At 41.2% G+C, this 22221-nt stretch overlaps 4 protein-coding genes across 4 annotated transcripts; all 4 read right to left on the reverse strand.

Moving 5' to 3' along the window:
* Nucleotides 1–3342: 3342 nt before the first annotated feature.
* Nucleotides 3343–5382, reverse strand: LOC120547644 (nuclear factor 7, brain-like). Its single transcript, XM_039783167.1, has 2 exons — nucleotides 5342–5382; nucleotides 3343–4933 (listed from the first exon to the last, which is right to left on the reverse strand). The coding sequence occupies exon 2, from the start codon at nucleotides 4914–4916 to the stop codon at nucleotides 3531–3533; it is 1386 nt and encodes a 461-aa protein (XP_039639101.1). The 5' UTR covers nucleotides 4917–4933; nucleotides 5342–5382; the 3' UTR covers nucleotides 3343–3530.
* A 2518-nt stretch (nucleotides 5383–7900) lies between these two features.
* Nucleotides 7901–10417, reverse strand: LOC120547646 (E3 ubiquitin-protein ligase TRIM39-like). Its single transcript, XM_039783169.1, has 2 exons — nucleotides 10380–10417; nucleotides 7901–9993 (listed from the first exon to the last, which is right to left on the reverse strand). The coding sequence occupies exon 2, from the start codon at nucleotides 9967–9969 to the stop codon at nucleotides 8584–8586; it is 1386 nt and encodes a 461-aa protein (XP_039639103.1). The 5' UTR covers nucleotides 9970–9993; nucleotides 10380–10417; the 3' UTR covers nucleotides 7901–8583.
* Nucleotides 10418–12713: 2296 nt separating this feature from the next.
* Nucleotides 12714–15677, reverse strand: LOC120547645 (E3 ubiquitin-protein ligase TRIM39-like). Its single transcript, XM_039783168.1, has 2 exons — nucleotides 15609–15677; nucleotides 12714–14370 (listed from the first exon to the last, which is right to left on the reverse strand). The coding sequence occupies exon 2, from the start codon at nucleotides 14351–14353 to the stop codon at nucleotides 12968–12970; it is 1386 nt and encodes a 461-aa protein (XP_039639102.1). The 5' UTR covers nucleotides 14354–14370; nucleotides 15609–15677; the 3' UTR covers nucleotides 12714–12967.
* A 1025-nt stretch (nucleotides 15678–16702) lies between these two features.
* Nucleotides 16703–19409, reverse strand: LOC120547643 (tripartite motif-containing protein 35-like). Its single transcript, XM_039783165.1, has 2 exons — nucleotides 19369–19409; nucleotides 16703–18479 (listed from the first exon to the last, which is right to left on the reverse strand). The coding sequence occupies exon 2, from the start codon at nucleotides 18460–18462 to the stop codon at nucleotides 17074–17076; it is 1389 nt and encodes a 462-aa protein (XP_039639099.1). The 5' UTR covers nucleotides 18463–18479; nucleotides 19369–19409; the 3' UTR covers nucleotides 16703–17073.
* Nucleotides 19410–22221: the final 2812 nt, after the last annotated feature.

Here is a 22221-nt window from a genome sequence, read left to right on the forward strand (position 1 = left end):
ACTTGGAGAGCAGAGGGAAAGTGGGCGGGGGATTGAAATGGAACGCACCCCTTGTTCACTTTCAGCCCAAACTATAAGGATCGACTGCCAGTTGTAGGCTTATAGAGCTACTGTTTCAGCTACTGCTGTGTGTTTTATTTTCCAATCTTATTTCCATTATTTATGGCTTTCTATCCCCGTTTTTATGTTCATTCTATGTCTGCTTATGTCATGCTGTTTCCTTATTGTACAGTAGGCCTGTTTCTTGTATAAAAGGCGCAATACAAATTTCATATAAAGTATCATTAGTGCTTTTTACACATTAATACCTGCAGTCTCATTTAAATAAATCTTGGATTTATAAAGTTTGTGATCTGTATCATGATTAATCATATTAATGTTTATATCTTGCAAAAACAGAATTTGCCGGTTTCATCTTCATGAGCCATTATCAGCTAACAAAGGTAATCTTCTGATATTTCTGTTCCCACTGCCTTCTATGTTTCAGTAAGCATTATTATCTGGAAGCACAACCGATAGATAAATGTTTATTCAGCAGCTTTAAGATCAGATGGCTGTTGGTTTACAGTCTCACTGCTTCTGTAAACATGCTTTTGGGAAAACCTGGCAATACAATGTAATACTGATGTGGATAAATGTGCTACTAAACAGAGTTCAGTTCACTTTCTGCTGAATGTTACCAATGATCAAGACTGCTTTTATTTCACATCACAGACATTTATTGATGTCAAAAGACAAATACATTCAGTTATACCGTTACAGAGTTAAAAAGAAAAGATAGTGTTGGACCCAACGTTAGCTTAAAATAACAAGGAACTGACTCAACTTGCCCAAAGTACTGTCTTACTGGCCCCGGGCCATCAGGCCATCAGGCCGTTGCTTCTGTCAAACCCTGCTTAGTATCTCAAAATATTTAGTTATAATCCTAAAATATTGACTTACATCAAAACTACACACAGACATTAAACACTAAAACAATCACAACAATTTAAATGGATTGACAGAACAGAACAACAATAATAATGTTTCATCTAAACATCCATATTTACATGTATAAACATCCGTATGTAAACGGCAGATTAACTTGGACATACGGAAGCAAGTAAACATTCTTATAAGAGAGTTACATGTGGAGAGAGAGAGAGAGAGGAGAGATAGAGAGAGAGAGTTGATAGTGAAATAAGTGGACAATTCTTCTCATATGTGCATGTTTTAACGTGTGCCTTTTGTTGTGACTTGTTTTATTGATTGATTTATTATTTCATTTAATTTGTTGTTTTTAGTATCTCCTCCATTTGTTTATTTGTTTTGTATTTTAGATTCCAGGTATAAGTATTTTACATTTAGTTTTATCTTGATTTATTATTTATATTTTTACTGATTGTTTAAAATATATTTATGTTTTGAATCTACGTCTCTGAGTTTTTAATTAGTGGACTTGCCTGTTTTCGAGGGAACCCCAAATGAGTTGTTAAAAGTAAGGAAGTGGGTTTGATTCGGGTTAGGGTTAGGCTTTGGATATTCTTTGGGTGAAAGTCCCAAGGTAGCATTGTCGACATTTTAACCTGTAATACAATTTAGCCGACACCCCTCCACGTGTCGGGTTACACAAGAACAAGATCACCTTGTCCCAGCTGCCCATGGCTCTGAAATCAGGTAATACCATCACTACCGATAAGTTCACGATTTTAGAGAACTTCAATAAGCATTTCACTAAAGCCGGCAATGCTTTCCATCTGGCGACCGGACCACCAGTAAACTGCTCTACAACCCCCGCAACTACACGTCCAAATTTACATCAATGATGTGACTCTTGCTGTCGGGCGCTCACAAATCCACCTCTATGCAGACGACACCATCCTGTACACATATGGCCCCTCATTGGATAATGTGCCATCAAACCTCCAGGAGAGCTTCAAGGCTATTCAGCACTCTTCTGAAACCTCCAATTACTTCTAAAATCTGGCAAAACCAAGTTCATGCTTTTCAATCGATCACTGCCGAACCCTGCCCATCCCATTTGCATTACCACGCTCAATGGGCTGGAATTAGAAAATGTGACAGTGTACATAATTAGGTGTCTGGCTAGACAGTTCCCTCACCTTCCAGCATCATATAAACACCTTAAATCTAAAATTAAGTCTAGGATCGGTTTTCTATTCCACAACAGGGCCTCCTTCACTCCCGCTGCCAAACTGACTTTGGTGAAAATGACAACTTTACCAATTCTTGATTTCAGTGATGTTATTTACAGAACCTCAAACTCTTTCCTGAAAAAAATGGATGTTCTCTATCACAGTGCCATAAGATTTGTGACCAGAGCCCCTTTTAATACCCACCACTGCAACCTCTATGCATTAGTTGGCTGGTCCTCGCTACACACTTGACGCCTAACTCACTGGTACCAACTCATTTACAAGTCTGTGCTAGGCAAAGCCCCGCTGTACCTAAGCTCAATGGTCGCAATAGCATTACCCACCTGCAACCTTTGCTCAAGCAGTTACATCTCCTTGGTCACCCCAAAAGCGCACACCTCCTTTGGCCGCCACTCCTTCCAGTTCTCAGCTGCAAATGACTGGAATGAACAACAAAAAAAACCTGAAACTCAAAACCCTTATCCCACTAACTACCTTTAAAGCACATCTGACCAAGCTCCTGTCCGATCAGTGCATGTGCTAATTGTTCTCCATCATTCATGCATTGTTTTTATACACCCTATCCCACTGCCTCTGTCATGCCCCATTGCACATTTGCACATATGTTTACACACTTTTGCACTTTGCATCTGCCCTGGCATGCAAGACTGTATTTATCCGCACCATTGTTGCAATACCTTGTTGTCACACAATTTTTGCACATATACTACTCATATTTACACCTACCTTACTATTTAGACCACTACCTGCACTAACTGTATATTGACTCCTTACTATATTCAGCACAGACTGTCTATTTATGTTTACTGTGTTATTACTGATCCACATCATTATCTAGACGACATCTTGCACTAACTGTATTCTGACTCTTTACTACATCTCAGCAATGTTATAGATTGTCTTTTCATGTATATTATGTTATCACCATACCACTTTCGCATATCCATCGACTTACTTACACCTCGCTTTGCGCAGGTTTTGTAATGCCTAATTAATATGTACCTTTGTAGCCTATTGTATTCTGTTTTCTTGTACTATATTGAATGTGAAACTGTATGTTGTCTTGTACGCTTATACTTTTCTTGGCCAGGTCGATTTGCAAATGAAAACCTGTTCTCAACGGCCTACCTAGTTAAATAAAGTTTAAATAAAAAAAGAAAAATAGAAAAATAGATCTTTTAGCTTTTTAAAACCTTTTGTTGTGTTTTATTCAGCCGTCTCCTGTACCGCTGCAATCAGTTTACTACCCTTTTATATTAATGACCAATATTCTGCTATATATTTATTCTTTATATAATAGATTGACCACATTAACGTTTAGGCAGTGAATAGTTATTTACTATTATTATCACCACCCTAAATCTACACACTCCATCAGATCTGTTGTTTTGTCACACACACCTTCAGGGGCGATATCTTCAGATTACCCAGAGTGTAAATGAATGGAAACATCTTTTCAGTGAAAGTGTGTGTGGAGGTGTGTATGTGTGTGTTAGTATCAGGATCAGAGAACGACAGCTTTCCTCTGTTCCAGTCCAGAGTCACTCTGATCCTCTGGAGCTGCTTCTCAAATGGGAGAACAATGTTTTGAGCTGAAGGAGACCACGCTGAGTATTTACCTTCAGAGAAATATATTGCCCATAATCCAGAGTCTATGGCTCCCTTCCTCTGGACCGGCTCTGCTAACATACCCAGTCTCCAGTATGTACTGTCTCCAACATCGACATCCCAGCTGTGAGTCCCTGAGTTAAAGCCCTCAGAGCCCAGGACAGAGTGGTATCTATCAAACCTCTCTGGATTATCAGGAAGCTGCTGTTCCTCTCCTCGTCTCACACTGGTCAGCTCTTCAGACAGGATGAGGTTTGGATAAGCAGTGTTTGGGTCCAGAATCAGAGAAGAGTAGGAGACCATGTCCTTCATCTTGTTCCAGATGTTGAAGCTCATGTTGCCCAGGTGTTTGGCCTCGTCTATCAGAGCTCCTGAGAGCAGCTGTGGATCATCCAGCAGGGGGCGCTGCTGGACTCTTTCCACTGCAGCCTTGTAGTTGATCAGGAATGAGACGTCTTCAGCTCTCAGCTGCTCCTCTGTGGCTCTGACTGTGTCTGAAAGAGCTGCTATCTCTCTGCTCAGAGCCTCCATCTTCTCCTTCATCCTCTGACTCTTCTGCTCCTCTTCCTCCCTCAGTGCAGCCATCCTGGCCTCCTCTTCCTCTTCTAGAAACTGGTGAAGCTTTTTAAACTGATCCTTAATCTGTGTCTCTGTGCGTCGGGCCTGGACCTTCAGGTGTTTTGCTGTTTCATCACACTTCACTTTAACTCGTTCAAAAACCTTTATCTTCTCCTTTAATGGCTCCAGAGTTTTCTGAAGTTCCTTCTTGTGTTGTCGTGCAGCTTCATCGACGGGTCTGATTCTGTGGTTGGTGTGTGTTTCTGAATGTAGACAGACGAGACACACTGGCTGCTGATGGTCCAGACAGAAGAGTTTGAGTTTCTCAGAGTGCAGACTGCAGAGAGCCTCTGAAGCTCTCTGATCTCTCTGCTGTAAGAAACTCTCACACAGCTTCTTTAACTCCAGGTTACGAGGTGGTTCTGGCCTTGAAGATCTTCTCTTACAAAATGGACACTCCTGTGTTGGTTTTTCTGTCCACCAGCTCTTCAAACAGTCTCTACAGAAGCTGTGGCTACATGACAGAAGAACCGGATCTCTGAAGATTTCATGACAGACCGAACAGCAGAAATCCTCCTCTGACATGGAAGCCATTTTGTCTCTGAGAGCAGCTGAAAACAGCAGAAACAGCAGACGTTAAAACAGAAAGTGAGTTGTGTTTACCTCTCTCGCACAGGGGACAAGTTTGCCTTCAGGGCTGTCTGCTAGAAGGGTGTATGTTAACCCAAACAACTATCTTTTCCTAAACTAAGTAGTTTTTTTTGTTTAAACCTACGTTTACCTTTCTGGCAGAAAGCCCAGAAGGTAAACGTCTCCCGTGTGCTCCTCCCTGCTGCTCAAAGTTGCCTCAGTTACTTTAACTTTGAGTCTTTCAGTGTTTTTTTGTTTTTTAAGTATTTTTTTCAGTCTGCAGCAGATTACAGTTACAGTATTTCACTTCTTCAGTACTTCAGGGCTCCTTTCTGTAACTGTCCTCCCTCAGTTAAAGTTAAAGCTTTGTAATAAAAGGTAAATCTTACCGTCTGTCTGTTGGTGCGTCTCTTCTCACTGACAACTCAACAGGAACTGGTTTACCTGGTCTGTCTCAGATGACGTACTGTAAGGTGTGGAGCTTTCTCATGCAGCTTATGAGTTTTATCTTAAAGGGACAGTTCAGATGTTTTTTCAGTGTGGATGTTTGAGCTACATCTCCATAGTCAGAAGCTGAGTTTAATTAGTGTTTCAACATGCCCTCCTTCACTTCCCCTCAGCCCTTGGTATGACATAACAGCATATGTCACACGGTGGCCACTTGGAGAGCAGAGGGAAAGTGGGTGGGGGATTGAAATAAAACGCACGCCTTCTTCACTTTCAGCCCAAACTATAAGGATCGACTGCCAGTTGTAGGCTCATAGTGCTACTGCTTCAGCTACTGCAGTTTTTTTATTTGACTTATTTCCATTAATTATGGCTTTCTATCCCCATTTTTATGTTCATTCTATGTCATGCTGTTTCCTTATTGTACAGTAGGCCTATTTCTTGTATAATAAGCGCTATAAAATCTTCATAAAAAGTATCATTACTGGTTTTTACACATCATAAATACCTGCAAACTCATTTAAATAAAGCTTGGTAATCAGCTGCATGAGTCTCTGATTTATAAAGTTTGTGATCTGTATCATGATCAATCATATTAATGTTTATATCTCGCAAAAACAGAATATATCTTTCATGAATTTACAGACAATGTTGGAAATAAAGAAATAACACATACAACTTGTTAGGCTTGTTGGTTCCTGCTGTAATGTTTCCTGTTTTATTTTGTTAACTTTTGCTCTGTTTTGGTTGATTCCTGTTTCTTGTTATTTGTTCTATTTTTTTCTGTACTCGTCTTGTATGTTTCTCTTGGTTTCCTTCCTGTATTATTTTACAGTGTTTAGTTCAGCCTGTTCTCATGAACCAAACATTCGATTACTATAAAAAGTTAAGCGCTGTAATTTGTATGATTTACACGTTTTTCTTCCTGAATGCACCACATTGACGACTGCTGTATAAGAATGTGGCTGGTCGCGCAGTGAGAAGGTCAGGAGGCCATGGGTTTGGCGATAACAAACAGGACTTTCAAGCCAGAGAGCAGGGTTCGCTTCCTGGGAAAAACTAAAGACTTTCACCCAGGTAATGTGTGTTCCTTGGGAGTGTTATAATAAAAACATGGTCAGCCCTATGTTCCCACAGCCCAAGGATCCCACATTTCTAAGTTTTTCTTAAATTAGGCCCTATGTTAGGGTTACATTCCATCTGTAGTCCTTTGCTACTGGATAATAGGTTGGGTGTAATTTTTCTACCAAATTGGGAGAAAGGGGGATACAATCTGATATACATTTATGAAAAAGCAAATGTGGGAACACGGGGCCTAATTTAGAATAAAATCTTAGAAATGTGGGAACAAAGGGCTGTGGGAACATAGGCACGCTCCCATGCAAACCACAACCTTTTCCTAAACTTAACTAGTCGTTTTTGTGCCAAAACTTAACTTTCCTCACCGCATAACGCTCACTTTTTCTAGGACAGACTCTGCTAACACACCCAGTACCCAGTCTGCACTTTCTCCAACCTCGACATCCCAGCTGTGAGTCCTCAGTCACTTATTCTGGGCTAACTATACCACCAACTACCACTGACCTGACAGAGCACCGTAGCCTGTGGCACAATGCTCTGTAGCGGCTTAAACATTCAGCAACTGCTGCTCTGTAGCCGATGTCACATGACATAGTTTGTATGATATCATATGAACCCGTTCATGAGAATGCATTGTTTAGTTTCATGTGTCTTGGTTTAGCTTTGTTTCCTGTTTGAGTCTGATTTGTCCCTAAACCTTTTCACCTGTTTGCTCCCTTCCTGCTCATTTGCCCCTGTATTCAATGTCCTGTTATGTTTAGACCTTGTCATGTTTTCATCGTTGTGGAGTGTACCTGCTTGTTCCCTGTTCCTGTTTATTTACCCCTTGTGTAGTATATTTTGCCTTTGAGGAGTTTAGTTATTATTTTGGAGCTTCCACCTTGGTTTGAATTCCAGCATTTAAAGACTCATGTAAGTCTGGATTTTTCTGGGCATTTTGGATCCAGAAATCTGTTTCCTGCCTAAGCACTGAGCCAGCCTGACACAACTATCCAGTAAATATAAAGTATAAATAGTAAAATATAAATAAAGTAAATACTAACTGATAGTGATGGCCAAATGAAGCTTTGTGAAGCATTTTCTTTATTTTCTGAGCCCGCTATATGGCGCTCTTGTTTTAAGAGAAAGGCCTAAGGCCCTGCAATTCAGTGTATTCGCAACCCTTTGTTGAACAGAGAGCGCCATCTAGTGGGCTCAGGAAATAAAGAAAAGGCTTCACGAAGCTTCATTTGGCCATCACTACTAACTGACATTAGTTATATTACATGTTTCAGTAACATATCAAGCAATGAGGAAACTAAAAAGTTGAAATTTATTCATTTTAATTTATTCATTTCTGCTCAGCATCTCATAATATAATAATCATATAAAATAATATATATTAATTATATAATATAATCATAACATATTGACTTACATCAAAACTACACAGACATTAAACACTAAAATAATCACAACAATTTCAATGGATTGACAGAACAGAACAACAATAATAATGTTTCATCTTAACATCCATATTTACATGTAAAAACATCAGTATTAAACCGGCAGGTTAACTTAAAAATACGGAAGCAAGTAAGCATTCTTATAAGAGAGTTACATGTGGAGAGAGAGAGGGAGAGAGAGAGAGGGGGAGGGAGAGAGAGAGTTTATAGTGAACTAAGTGGCCAATTCTTCTCTTATGTGCATGTTTTAACTTATGCCTTTTGTTGTGACTTGTTTTTTTGATTGATTTATTATTTAATTTCGTTTGTTGTTTTTGCATGAAGTTTTTGGCCACTTCTCTCTAGTTGCCCCTCCTGTTGAGTGTGGCTGTAACTCCTGTCACTTTTTAGTATCGCCTCCATTTGTATATTCTGTTTGTTTTATTTCTGATTATTTTAGATTGCATTAGGATTACTTTTAGCTTTTTAAACCTTTTGTTGTGTTTCATTAATTTTCATTCAGCCGTTTTCTGTACCGCTGCAATCAGTTTACTATCCTTTATATTAACAACCATTATTCTGTTAATATTCATTCTATATATAATAGATGGACCAAATTTACATTTAGGAAGTGAATACTTTTTTACTATTATTATCATCACCTAAAATTACAGACTCCGTTAGACATGTTGTTTTGTCACACAGACATTCAGTGGTGATATCTTCAGATTACAAAAAGTGTAAATTAATGGGAACATCTTCTCAGTGAAAGTGTGTGTGAAGGTGTGTATGTGTGTGTTAGTATCAGGATCAGAGAACGACAGCTTTCCTCTGTTCCAGTCCAGAGTCACTCTGATCCTTGTGAGCTTCTTCTTAAATGGAAGAACAGTGTCTGCAGCTGATGGAGACAGAGCTGAGTATTTACCTTTTGAGAACCATATTCTCCATAATCCAGAAGGTAAGCCTCCCTTCCTCTGGACAGACTCTGCTAACACACCCAGTCTCCAAAATGTACTGTCTCCAACCTCGACATCCCAGCTGTGAGTCCCTGAGTTAAAGCCCTCAGAGCCCAGGACATACCAGTGATAATCAAACCTCTCTGGATTATCAGGAAGCTGCTGTTCCTCTCCTAGTCTAAAACTGGTCAGATCTTCAGACAGGATGAGTCTTGGATGAGCAGTGTTTGGATCCAGAATCAGAGGATAATAGGAGACCATCTCCTTCATCTTGTTCCAGATGTTGAAGCTCAGGTTGCCCAGGTGTTTGGCCTCGTCTATCAGAGCTCCTGAGAGCAGCTGTGGATCCTCCAGCAGGGGGCTCTGCTGGACTCTTTCCACTGCAGCCTTGTAGTTGATCAGGAATGAGACGTCTTCAGCTCTCAGCTGCTCCTCTGTGGCTCTGACTGTGTCTGAAAGAGCTGCTATCTCTCTGCTCAGAGCCTCCATCTTCTCCTTCATCTTCTGACTCTTCTGCTCCTCTTCCTCCCTCAGTGCAGCCATCCTGGCCTCCTCTTCCTCTTCTAGAAACTGGTGAAGCTTCTTAAACTGATCCTTAATCTGTCTCTCTGTGCGTCGGGCCTGGACCTTCAGGTGTTTTGCTGTTTGATCACACTTCACTTTAACTTGTTCAAAAACCTTTATCTTCTCCTTTAACGGCTCCAGAGTTTTCTGAAGTTCCTTCTTGTGTTGTCGTGCAGCTTCATCGATGGGTCTGATTCTGTGGTTGGTGTGTTTTTCTGAATGTAGACAGACGAGACACACTGGCTGCTGATGGTCCAGACAGAAGAGTTTGAGTTTCTCAGAGTGCAGACTGCAGAGAGCCTCTGAAGCTCTCTGATCTCTCTGCTGTAAGAAACTCTCACACAGCTTCTTTAACTCCAGGTTACGAGGTGGTTCTGGCCTTGAAGATCTTCTTTTACAAACTGGACACTCCTGTGTCTGTTTCTCTGCCCACCAGCTCTTCAGACAGTCTTTACAGAAGCTGTGGCTACATGACAGAAGAACCGGATCTCTGAAGATTTCATGACAGACCGAACAGCAGAAATTCTCCTCTGACATGGAAGCCATTTAGTCTGTGAAAGCAGCTGAAAACTGCAGAAACAGCAGACGTTAAAACAGGAAGTCAGTTGTGTTTCTCTCCCTCGCACACGGGACAAGTTTGCCTTCAGGGCTGTCTGCTAGGAGGGTTTATTTTAACCCAAACCACTATCTTTTCCTAAACTTAACTAAGTAGTTTTGTTGTCTAAACCTAAGAGATTTCTGGCAGAAATCCCAGAAGGTAAACGTCTCCCGTGTGCCCCCTCCCTGCTGCACAAAGTTGCCTCAGTTACTTTAACTTTGAGTCTCTAAGTGTTTTTTTTTCAGTCTACAGCAGATTACAGTTAAAGTATTTCACTTCTTCAGTACTTCAGAGCTCCTTCCTTTAACTGTCCACCCTCAGTTAAAGTCACAGCTTTGTAATAAATTGTAAATCTTACCGTCTGTCTGTTGGTGCGTCTCTTCTCACTGACAACTCAACAGGAATAAACTGGTTTACCTGGTCTGTCTCAGATGACGTACTGTAAGGTGTGGAGCTTTCTCATGCAGCTGATGAGTTTTATCTTAAAGGGACAGTTCAGATGTGTTTTTTCAGTGTGGATATTTGAGTTACTTCTCCATAGTCAGAAGCTGTGTTTCATTAGTGTTTCAACATGCCCTCCTTCACTTCCCCTCAGCCCTTGGTATGACGTAACAGCATATGTCACACGGTGGCCATTTAGAGCAGAGGGAAAGTGGGCGGGGGATTGAAATGGAACGCACCCCTTGTTCACTTTCAGCCCAAACTATAAGGATTGGCTGCCAGTTGTAGGCTTATAGCGCTACTGTTTCAGCTACTCATGTGTGTTTCATTTTCCGATCTTATTTCCATTAATTATGGCCTTCTATCCCCATTTTTATGTTCATTCTATGTCTCCTTATGTCATGCTGTTTCCTTATTGTACAGTAGGCCTATTTCTTGCATAAAAGGCGCTATACAAATTTCATATAAAGTATCATTAGTGCTTTTTACACATTAATACCTGCAGTCTCCCTTAAATAAATATTGGTAATCAATTGCATGAGTCTCTGATTTATAACGTTTGTGATCTGTATCATGATTAATCATATTAATGTTTATATTTTGCAAAAACAGAATGTATCTTTTATGCATTTACAGACAATGTTGGAAATAAAGAAATCACACATACAACTTGTTAGGGTTGTGGATTCCTGCTGCTTTTTCCTGTTTTATTTTGTTAACTCTTGCTCTGTTTTGGTTGATTCCTGTTTCATGTTATTTGTTCAGATTTTTCTGTACTCATTTTGTATGTTTCGCTTGGTTTACTTCTTGTATTATTTTGTAGTGTTTAGTTCAGCCTCTTCTCATTAACCATACGTTCAATAAGCTATGAAAAGTTAAGCGCTGTAATTTGTATGATTTACAAATTTTTTTGCCGAATGCACCACATTGACTGATACTGTATAAGAACGTGGCTGGTCGTGCAGGGAGGAGGTCAGAGGGGGATCGGGATGGGTTGGCAATAAATTACAGGACTTTCAAGCCAGAGAGAAAAACTAAAGAATTTCACCCAGGTAATGCATGTTCCTTGGGAGTGTTAGAAACATGGTCAGCCTTATGTTCCCACAGCCCAAGCATCTCACAATTCTAAGTTTTTCTTAAATTAGGCCCTATGTTAGGGTTACATTCCATCTGTAGTCCTTTGCTACTGGATAACAGGTTGGATGTAATTGGCTACCAAATTGGGAGAAAGGGGGATACAATCTGATATATATTTATGAAAAAGCAAATGTGGGAACATGGGGCCTAATTTAGAATAAAATCTTAGAAATGTGGGAACAAAGGGCTGTGGGAACATAGGCACGCTCCCATGCAAACCACAACCTTTTCCTAAACTTAACTAGTCGTTTTTCTGCCAAAACTTAACTTTCCTCACCGCATAACGCTCACTTTTTCTTGCCTAATCTTAACCGTCATCTCCGCTGAAATGACCGACAGCTCATGTTGCTCTGTACCCGGCTCATAGTCACTTATTCTGGGGTAACTATACCACCAACTACCGCTGACCTGATGGAGCACCTTAACCTGTGGCACAATGCTCTGTAGCTGCTTAAACATTCAGCAACTGCTGCTCTGTAGCACGGAGCTCTGTAGTCGATGTCACATGACCAGTCTGAGGTCTCCTAGTTTGTATGATATCATATGAACCCGTTCATGAGAATGCATTGTTTAGTTTCATGTGTCTTGGTTTAGCTTTGTTTCCTGTTTGAGTCTGATTTGTCCCTAACCCTTTTCACCTGTTTGCTCCCTTCCTGCTCATTTGCCCCTGTATTTAATTTGCTCTGTTATGTTTAGTTCTTGTCATGTCGTCATCGTTGTGAGCTGCTTGTTCCCTGTTCCTGTTTACTTACCCCTTGTATAGTATCTTTTGCATTTGAGGAGTTTAGTTATTTTGGAGCTTCCACCTTGGTTTGGATTCCCTCGTTTAAAGACTCACGTTAAGTCTGGATTTTTCTGGGCATTTTGGGTCCAGAACTCTGTTTCCTGCCTAAGCACTCAGCCAGCCTGACACATCTATCCACTAAATATAAAGTATGAAGTAAATACTAGCTGACATTAGTTAAATTACATGTTTCAGTAACATATCAAGCTAACAATGAGGAAACCAAAAAGTTGTAATTTATTCATTTAAATTTATTCATCTCTGCTTAACATCTCAAAATAATCAGTTATAATCTTAAATATTGATTTACATCAAAACAACACACAGACATTAAACACAATCACAACAATTTAAATGGATTGACAGAACAGAACAATAATAATGTTTCATCTAAACATTCATATTTACATGTATAAACATCTGTATGTGGAAGCAAGTAAACACTCTTATAAGATAGTTACACGTGGAGAGAGAGAGAGAGGGAGAGAGAGATTATAGTGAAATAAGTGGTCAAATCTCCTCTTATGTGCATGTTTTAATAGTTGTTTACTAATATTATCACCACCCTAAAACTACAGACTCTATCAGACCTGTTTTTTTGTCACACAGACCTTCAGTGGTGATATCTTCAGATCACCAACAGTGTAAATGTATGGAAACATCTTCTCAGTGAAAGTGTGTGTGAAGGTGTGTATGTGTGTGTTAGTATCAAGATCAGAGAACGACAGCTTTCCTCTGTTCCAGTCCAGAGTCACTCTGATCCTCTGGAGCTGCTTCTTAGACGGGAGATCAGTGCATGGAGCTGGTGGAGACCACGCTGAGTATTTACGTTCAGAGAACCTTATTCTCCATAATCCAGACCGTATGCCTCCCTTCCTCTCGACAGACTCTGCTAACACACCCAGTACCCAGTCTGCACTGTCTCCAACCTCGACATCCCAGCGGTGAGTCCCTGAGTTAAAGCCCTCAGAGCCCAGGACAGAAAAGAGTAAATCAAACCTCTCTGGATTATCAGGAAGCAGCTGTTTCTCTCCCCATCTCATACTGGTCAGATCTTCAGACAGGATGAGTTTTGGATTAGCAGTGTTTGGGTCCAGAATAAGACGAGTGTAGGAGACCCTGTCCTTCATCTTGTTCCAGATGTTGAAGCTCAGGTTGCCCAGGTGTTTGGCCTCGTCTATCAGAGCTCCTGAGAGCAGATGTGGATCATCCAGTAAGGTGCTCTGCTGGATTCTTTCCACTGCAGCCTTGTAGTTGATCAGGAATGAGATGTCTTCAGCTCTCAGCTGCTCCTCTGTAGCTCTGACTGTTTCTGAAAGAGTTGCTATCTCTCTGCTCAGAGCCTCCATCTTCTCCTTCATCCTCTGACTCTTCTGCTCCTCTTCCTTCCTCAGTGCAGCCATCCTGGCCTCCTCTTCCTCTTCTAGAAACTGGTGAAGCTTCTTAAACTGATCCTTAATCTGCGTCTCTGTGCGTCGGGCCTGGACCTTCAGGTGTTTTGCTGTTTGATCAAACTTCACTTTAACTTGTTCAAAAACCTTTATCTTCTCCTTTAACGGCTCCAGAGTTTCCTGGAGTTTCTTCTTGTGTTTTCGTGCAGCTTCATCGATGGGTCTGATTCTGTGTTTGGAGTGTTTTTCTGAATGTAGACAGATGACACACAATGGCTGCTGATGATAATGACAGAAGAGTTTGAGTTTCTCAGAGTGCAGACTGCAGAGAGCCTCTGAAGCTCTCTGATCTCTCTGCTGTAAGAAACTCTCACACAGCTTCTTTAACTCCAGGTTACGAAGTGGTTCTGGCCTTGAAGATCTTCTCTTACAAACTGGACACTCCTGTGCCTGTTTCTCTCTCCACCAGGTCTTCAGACAGTCTTTACAGAAGCTGTGGCTACATGACAGAAGAACATGATCTCTAAAGACTTTATGACAGACCAAACAGCAGAAATCCTCCTCTGACATGGAAGCCATTTCGTCTCTGAGAGCAGCTGAAAACAGCAGAAAGAGCAGACGTTAAAACAGGAAGTCAGTTTTGTTTTTCTCCCTTGCACACGGGACAAGTTTGCCTTCAGGGCTTTTTCCCAGAAGAGGTTTATTTTAACTAGTGCTGTCAAACGATTAAAATATTTAATCGCATTAATGTCATAGTTAAGTCGCAATTAATCGCACACTGATATCTAGTTTAAATGTCCCCTGATTTCTTTTTGTCCCATTATTTTTTTCTCCTTTTAATGCTCTTATCAACATGCAACAGCAATACTTTTACGGTATTGTGCCTGAACGGAAACATGTATATATATATATATATTTAAAAAAGGAGCACCTTGTTCAATTGTATTTGTCTGTTCTGTATGTTAAAAAATATAAAACAATAAAAAGTTGATCTAAAAAAAAACGGAGCACAAAACGGCGAAAACAACAACTGGATGGGAAAAGGGTATTTTACAATTACTTTGAATGCACCATGAGGCCGGCGAGGCGAGTAAAATAACATCATGACTGTGTTTTTCAGACAACGGCAGCTACAGTCCGGTGTTGGAATCCTCTCCAGTGAAATACAGACACACTTTACATTGTTTAACTGTCAGCATTTTAACCGTGTTCACTCCAGCTGCTAGCTAATGATAGGCTAACGTTACCTGCTGCTAAGTGTAGTGTTAACTAGTGTCCCGTGCGGCAATGTTTCAGTTCCCTCTAACGTCCGTTTTCAGAGCATCAGAGAGAAGCGCAGTCATCTAAGTGGCACCTAAATAAGGCATCGAAATCTGCGTTGCTATTCGGTCCGGTAGATAACGGTCGTTAAGGCTACGGTGCCGTATTAGCACCGGGTCTCAGACCCCATTCAAAACGGCGATTTTCGCCAAAAAGCAACTAGTTTGCAGGTATGTACTACTCTTTGGCCGGCTCGCAAGCAAGTGCAAACAAGTGTGTGCAGCGTGCATGTTGTTTAGTTTCCGGTCTAGCTAGATCCGGTGTGGTGTTGTAGTTTTTCTAAAGTTACAAGTTGTTGCAACAGCATGTGAAAAAACAAGTTTTCTAGGCCAAAAAGAACGTTAATCTCGCGCTAAAAATTTTTTATGCTGTTAAAATGGGTTTGCGTTAACGCCGTTAATAATGCGTTTAACTGACAGCACTAATTTTAACCCAAACCACTATCTTCTTCTATCTAAACTTAACTAAGTAGTTTTGTTGTCTAAACCTAAGAGATTTCTGGCATAAAGCTTACCGTCTGTCTGTCGATGCGTCTCTTCTCACTGACAACTAAACAGGAACTAACTGGTTTCCTGTTTTGTCTCAGATGATGTAAGGTTTGGAGCTTTCTCATGCAGCTGATAAGTTTTATCTTAAAGGGACAGTTCAGATGTGTTTTTCAGTGTGGATATTTGAGCTACTTCTCCATAGTCAGAAGCTGTATTTCATTAGTGTTTCAACATGCCCTCCTTCACTTCCCCTCAGCTCTTGGTATGACGTAACAGCACATGTCACATGGTGGCCACTTGGAGAGCAGAGGGAAAGTGGGCGGGGGATTGAAATAGAACACCCCTTGTTCACTTTCAGCCCAAACTATAAGGATCGACTGCCAGTTGGTGGCTTATAGCGCTACTGCTTGACAATGTAGCACAGAGCTCAGTAGTCGATGTCACATGACCAGTCGGAGGTCTCCTAATTTCCGTATGATACCATACAAACCCATTCATGAGAATGCATTGTTTAGTTTCATGTGTCTTGGCTTAGCTTTGTTTGCTCCCTCCCTGCTTGTTTGCCCCTGTATTTAATGTCCTGTTATGTTTAGTCCTTGTCATGTCGTCATCGTTGTTGAGCATACCTGCTTGTTTCCTGTTCCTTACCCCTTGTGTTGTATATTTTGCCTTTGAGGAGTTCAGTTATTTTGGAGCTTCCACCTTGGTTTGGATTCCATCATTTAAAGACTCACGTAAGTCTGGATTTTTCTGGGCATTTTGGATCCAGAACTCTGTTTCCTGCCTAAGCACTCAGCCAGCCTGACACAACTATCCAGTAAATACTAACTGATAGCGATGGCCAAATGAAGCTTTGTGAAGCATTTTCTGAGCCCACTATATGGCACTCTTATTTTAAGAGAAAGGTCTAAGGCCCTGCAATTCAGTGTATTCGCAACCCTTTGTTGAACAGAGAGCGCTAGTGGGCTCAGGAAATAAAGAAAAGGCTTCACGAAGCTTCATTTGGCCATCACTACTAACTGACATTAGTTATATTACATGTTTCAGTAACATATCAAGCTAACAATGAGGAAACTAAAGTGGAAATGTATTCATTTTAATTCATTAATTTCTGCTCAGAATCTCAAAATAATCAGTTATAATCTTAAAATATTGACTTACATCAAAACTACACAGACATTAAACACAAACAATCACAACAATGTAAATGGATTGACAGAACAATAATCTTTCATCTAAACATCCATATTTACATGTATAAAAATCTGTATGTAACCGGTAGGTTAACTTGGAAAAGTGGAACCAAGTAAACATTCATATAAGAGAGTTACATGTGGAGAGAGAGAGAAAGAGAGAGAGAGAGGGAGAGAGAGAGAGAGAGAGGGAGAGAGAGAGAGAGAGAGATTATAGTGAAATAAGTGGTCAATTCTTCTCTTATGTGCATGTTTTAATAGTTGTTAACTATTATTATCACCACCCTAAAACTACAGACTACCAGACCTGTTGTTTTGTTACACAGACCTTCAGTGGTGATATCTTCAGATCACCAACAGTGTAAATGTATGGAAACATATTTTCAGTGAAAGTGTGTGTGAAGGTGTGTACGTGTCTGTCAGTATCAGGATCAGAGAACGACAGCTTTCCTCTGTTCCAGTCCAGAGTCACTCTGATCCTCTGGAGCTGCTTCTCAAATGGGAGATCAGTGCCTGGAGCTGGTGGTGACCGTGCTGAGTATTTACCTCTAGAGAAATATATTGTCCAAAATCCAGACCGTATGACTCCCTTCCTCTGGACAGACTCTGCTAACACACCCAGTCTCCAGGCTGTACTGTCTCCAACCTCGACATCCCAGCTGTGAGTCCCTGAGTTAAAGCCCTCAGAGCCCAGGACAGAGGGATATTTATCAAACCTCTCTGGATTATCAGGAAGCTGCTGTTCCTTTCCAAGTCTCACACTGGTCAGATCTTCAGACAGGATGACTTCTGTACCAGCAGTGTTTGGGTCCAGAATCAGAGGAATGTAGGAGACCATGTCCTTCATCTTGTTCCAGATGTTGAAGCTCAGGTTGCCCAGGTGTTTGGCCTCGTCTATCAGAGCTCCTGAGAGCAGCTGTGGATCCTCCAGCAGGGGGTGCTGCTGGACTCTTTCCACTGCAGCCTTGTAGTTGATCAGGAATGAGACGTCTTCAGCTCTCAGCTGCTCCTCTGTGGCTTTGACTGTGTCTGAAAGAGCTGCTATCTCTCTGCTCAGAGCCTCCATCTTCTCCTTCATCCTCTGACTCTTCTGCTCCTCTTCCTCCCTCAGTGCAGCCATCCTGGCCTCCTCTTCCTCTTCTAGAAACTGGTGAAGCTTCTTAAACTGATCCTTAATCTGCGTCTCTGTGTGTCGGGCCTGGACCTTCATGTGTTCTGCTGTACGATCACACTCCTCTTTAACTTGTTCAAAAACCTTTATCTTCTCCTTTAAGGGCTCCAGAATTTCCTGAAGTTTCTTCTTGTGTTGTCGTGCAGCTTCATCAATGGGTCTGAATCTGTGGTTGGAGTGTGTTTCTGAATCCCTGCAGACGACACACACTGGCTGCGGATGGTCCAGACAGAAGAGTTTGAGTTTCTCAGAGTGCAGACTGCAGAGAGCCTCTGAAGCTCTCTGATCTCTCTGCTGTAAGAAACTCTCACACAGGTTCTTTAAGTCCAGGTTACGAGGTGGTTCTGGCCTTGAAGATCTTCTCTTACAAACTGGACACTCCTGTGTTGGTTTCTCTGTCCACCAGGTCTTCAGACAGTCTCTACAGAAGCTGTGGCTACATGACAGAACAACAGGATCTCTAAAGACTTCATGACAGACCGAACAGCAGAAATCCTCTTCTGACATGGAAGCCATTTTGTCTCTGAGAGCAGCTGAAAACAGCAGAAACAGCAGATGTTAAAACAGGAAGTCCATTGTGTTTCCCTCCCTCGCACACGGGACAAGTTTGCCTCCAGGGCTGTCTGGCAGAAGGGTTTATTTTAACCCAAACCACTATCTTTTCTTAAACTTAACTAAGTAGTGTTGTTGTCTAAACCTAAGAGATTTCTGGCAGAAAGCCCAGAAGGTAAATGTCTCCCATGTGCCCCTCCGTGCTGCAGAAAGTTACCTCAGTTACTTTCACTTGCAGGACCTGGAGCTCATCGCCAGTGTTTCAGTTTGATTGTTAAAAACTGTTTAGATAATTAAAAGGTATTTATTTAGAAGCGTGCTGGCTGGTTAGCATGCTATTCCACCAAGTTTCCATGCTACATAAATAAGCCGGACAGAGTTGTCCCTCATCTGGCGATAGAAACCCAGCTTTCCCCGTTCTGTTGGCTCAGAGCTCCATAGCCTAAGTCCACAGGTACTAATTAGTTTTGCACCAAATGTATTGCCAAAAGTGTTGCGAAATTTGAGGCGCGCTGATTGGCCACTTTGTGATGTGAGAGAGTACATAGTATACGAGGAAATGTTGCATTACAAGTTTGTAGCTGTCTTTGTGTTCATGTAAATATCAATCTACACATTTGTGAATATTTTTTTCTGTGACTTCACATTCAGAACATTTTCTACGAGTGCAAATTTTAACATACAAGTTCAGATTTTTTGTTCTGCGAGTTCTCATCGTTTTCTACAAGCTCTCACAACCAAACCATATTACTTACTTACTTCATAAGATTGCAGTTAAAGTATTTCACATTTTAAGTAATTCAGTGATCATTTCTGTAACTCTCCTCCCTCAGTGGAAGTTACAGCTTTGTAACAAAAGTTCAATCTTACCGTCTGTCTGTAGCTGCGTCTCTTCTCACTGACAACTCAACAGGAACAAAAGGGTTTCCTGGTCTGTCTCAGATGACGTAATGTAAGGTGTGGAGCTTTGTCAGGCAGCTGATAAGTTTTATCTCAAGGGCAAAGTTCAGATTTTATAAAGTGTGGTTTTATGAGCTACTTCTCTATAGTCAGAAGCTCAGCAAAATCCTGCTGCATACGGTGGCAGCAGAACATTTTAGGCTCTTAAAAACATATCAGTTTAATTGGACACTATATTCACAATATTTTTGGCACTTTACCTTGCTGTCACACAGCTCTTTACGATGGGGAACTGAAGCTGTTATCTCTGCTCTCTTCAAAGAAGTGAGGGATTGGGATAAAAAAAACGGCCCTGGCATTTGCAACACAACGACACTATTGTTGTCAACAACCTAGCTTGGAAATTAGTAACTCTGTCAAAGGATTGACGTGCTGACGTGTGAGAGGTGAGCGTGTTGTGTCACTTCCGGTGTTCCCGTGTTACAAACGCTAGTTTGCTGCTCCTGCAAAAACGTACTCAACTCTGCTTTATTGTTTAAATTAGCGGCTTTTTGCCTGGATTGCATTTGAATTACAATTGTTCTACTCAAGCACTTATATTTATCTTCATTTACAGCGACTGACTCGCTGAATTTACAATTGTTAAAACGCTGTTAGCTACTTTAGCTTAGCCATTAGCAATGGCTAATTACTCTCCCTCTCCTGCTCTTTCTTGCTCTGTGTGTCAGATGTTTAGTTATTCCTCTGCCTCCTTTAGTGATAACGATACATGTAATAAATGTAGTATATTCGCTGCTCTGGAGGCAAGGCTTAGTGAATTTGAGGCACGGCTCCGCACCATGGAATCAGAATCGTATGCTTCCGTAGCTAGCCAGCGCCATGTAGTTAATGCGGGCCAACATACTGTAGCTTCTTTAACTTCTGCTAGCTGTCCGAGTGGGTGACTGTCCGAGGGAAGCGTAGCGTTAGAGGGAAGCGTAGCGTTAGATCTAGACCAGGGAGTGCACCTGATGATGGTCGCTCTAAACCGGAGCATCTTCGCCTCTCCAACAGTTTCTCCCTACTCAGTGATACACCCGCTGAGAAGCCAACTCTGGTTATTGGGAGCTCTATACTGCGATATGTGAAGCCGGCGGCTCCAGCGGCTACAGTACCTACGGTCATATGTGTCCCCGGGGCCAGAGCGGGCGATATAGAAACCCATCTAAAGCTGCTGGCTAAAAAGAACCATAAATACAGTAAGATCATACTTCACGTAGGTGGTAATGGTCGTAAATGGGAGATCACTAAAATGAATGTTGAGTCACTTTGTGCATACGCAAAGACAATGTCGGACTCAGTAGTTTTCTCTGGACCCCTGCCAAACCTGACCAGTGATGAAATGTACAGCCGTACGTCATCCTTCCACCGCTGGTTGTCTGGGTGGTGCCCAGCTAATGATGTGGGCTATGTGAATAACTGGAGGGCGTTCTGGGGAAAGCCTGGTCTGATTGAGAGAGACGGCATTCATCCCACCTGGGACGGTGCCGCTCTCATATCAAAAATCTGAACGAGTTTATCAGACATAAACCTTGACAACCCAAGTTTGATATTAGTAATCAGAGGTGCAGTGCTACCGCCCCTCTGTGCTTCCGTTGAGCAGTCGCCCACTCATAGTCTAATAAGCACGGTGTCTGTCCCCCGACTCAGATTGGTTAAATCAAAGGTAAACAAAAGATGCGCTACACTTAACAACCTAATTGGAATTAAAGCGATAGCCGGAACAAAATAGGAAAATTAGATGTGGACTATTAAATATTAGATCTCTGTCTTCTAAAGCAGTATTGGTAAACGATTTGATATCAGATAATAAAACTGATTTATTTTGTCTTACTGAAACCTGGCTGGGCCATGAAGAATATGTTAGTCTAAATGAAGCGACTCCTCCCAGCCATATTAATACTCAAATTCCTAGAGGCTCAGGCCGAGGAGGGGGAGTTGCAGCCATCTTTGATTCAAGCCTGTTAATTAATCCTAAACCTAAACTAAATTATAACTCGTTTGAAAGTCTTGTTCTTAATCTTCAAAATCCAAAATGGAAAACATTACAGCCAATTATATTTGTTGTTATTTACAGGTCTCCAGGTCCGTATTCTGAATTTTTATCTGAATTCTCAGAGTTTTTATCATGTTTAGTCCTTAAATCAGACAAAGTACTTATTGTAGGTGATTTTAATATCCATGTGGACGTTGACAATGATAGCCTTAGTACTGCTTTCAACTCATTATTGGATTCAGTCGGTTTCAGTCAGAGTGTGCACAAGGCGACGCACTGTTTTAACCACACCCTCGACCTTGTGGTGGTATATGGTATTGAAATTGAGGATTTAATAATATTTTCGCAGAATTCGGTATTATCAGATCATTCTTTAATTACTTTCGAAATCTTACTACCTGACTATACTAAATTAGATAAAAGCTTCTACACTAGATGCCTATCTGACAGTGCTATAGCTAAATTTAAGGAAGATATTCCAACAACATTCGACTCTATGTCATGCCTTAACATAACAGAGGACCTTTATGTTAACCTCAGTCCCTCTCTAATTGATACATTTGTAGACGGTGCTACGACATGCCTACGGACGACCTTAGACTCCGTCACTCCCCTGAAAAAGAAGATGATGAAGCAAAGGAAATTAGCACCTTGGTATAACTCCCAAACTCGCAAATTAAAACAAATCTCGCGAAACCTTGAAAGTAAATGGCGTTCCACAAAAGTGGAAGAATCCCGTTTGGATTGTCAAGAAAGTCTCAAAACCTATAGGAAGGCCCTAAGAAAGG

Source organism: Perca fluviatilis, chromosome 19 (assembly GCF_010015445.1).
Source record: "Perca fluviatilis chromosome 19, GENO_Pfluv_1.0, whole genome shotgun sequence".
Taxonomy (NCBI): Eukaryota; Metazoa; Chordata; class Actinopteri; order Perciformes; family Percidae; genus Perca; species Perca fluviatilis.

Coding starts and splice junctions, on each gene's coding strand:
- LOC120547644 (XM_039783167.1), bottom strand. CDS start 4,916: ATGGCTTCCATGTCAGAGGAGGATTTCTGCTGTTCGGTCTGTCATGAA.
- LOC120547646 (XM_039783169.1), bottom strand. CDS start 9,969: ATGGCTTCCATGTCAGAGGAGAATTTCTGCTGTTCGGTCTGTCATGAA.
- LOC120547645 (XM_039783168.1), bottom strand. CDS start 14,353: ATGGCTTCCATGTCAGAGGAGGATTTCTGCTGTTTGGTCTGTCATAAA.
- LOC120547643 (XM_039783165.1), bottom strand. CDS start 18,462: ATGGCTTCCATGTCAGAAGAGGATTTCTGCTGTTCGGTCTGTCATGAA.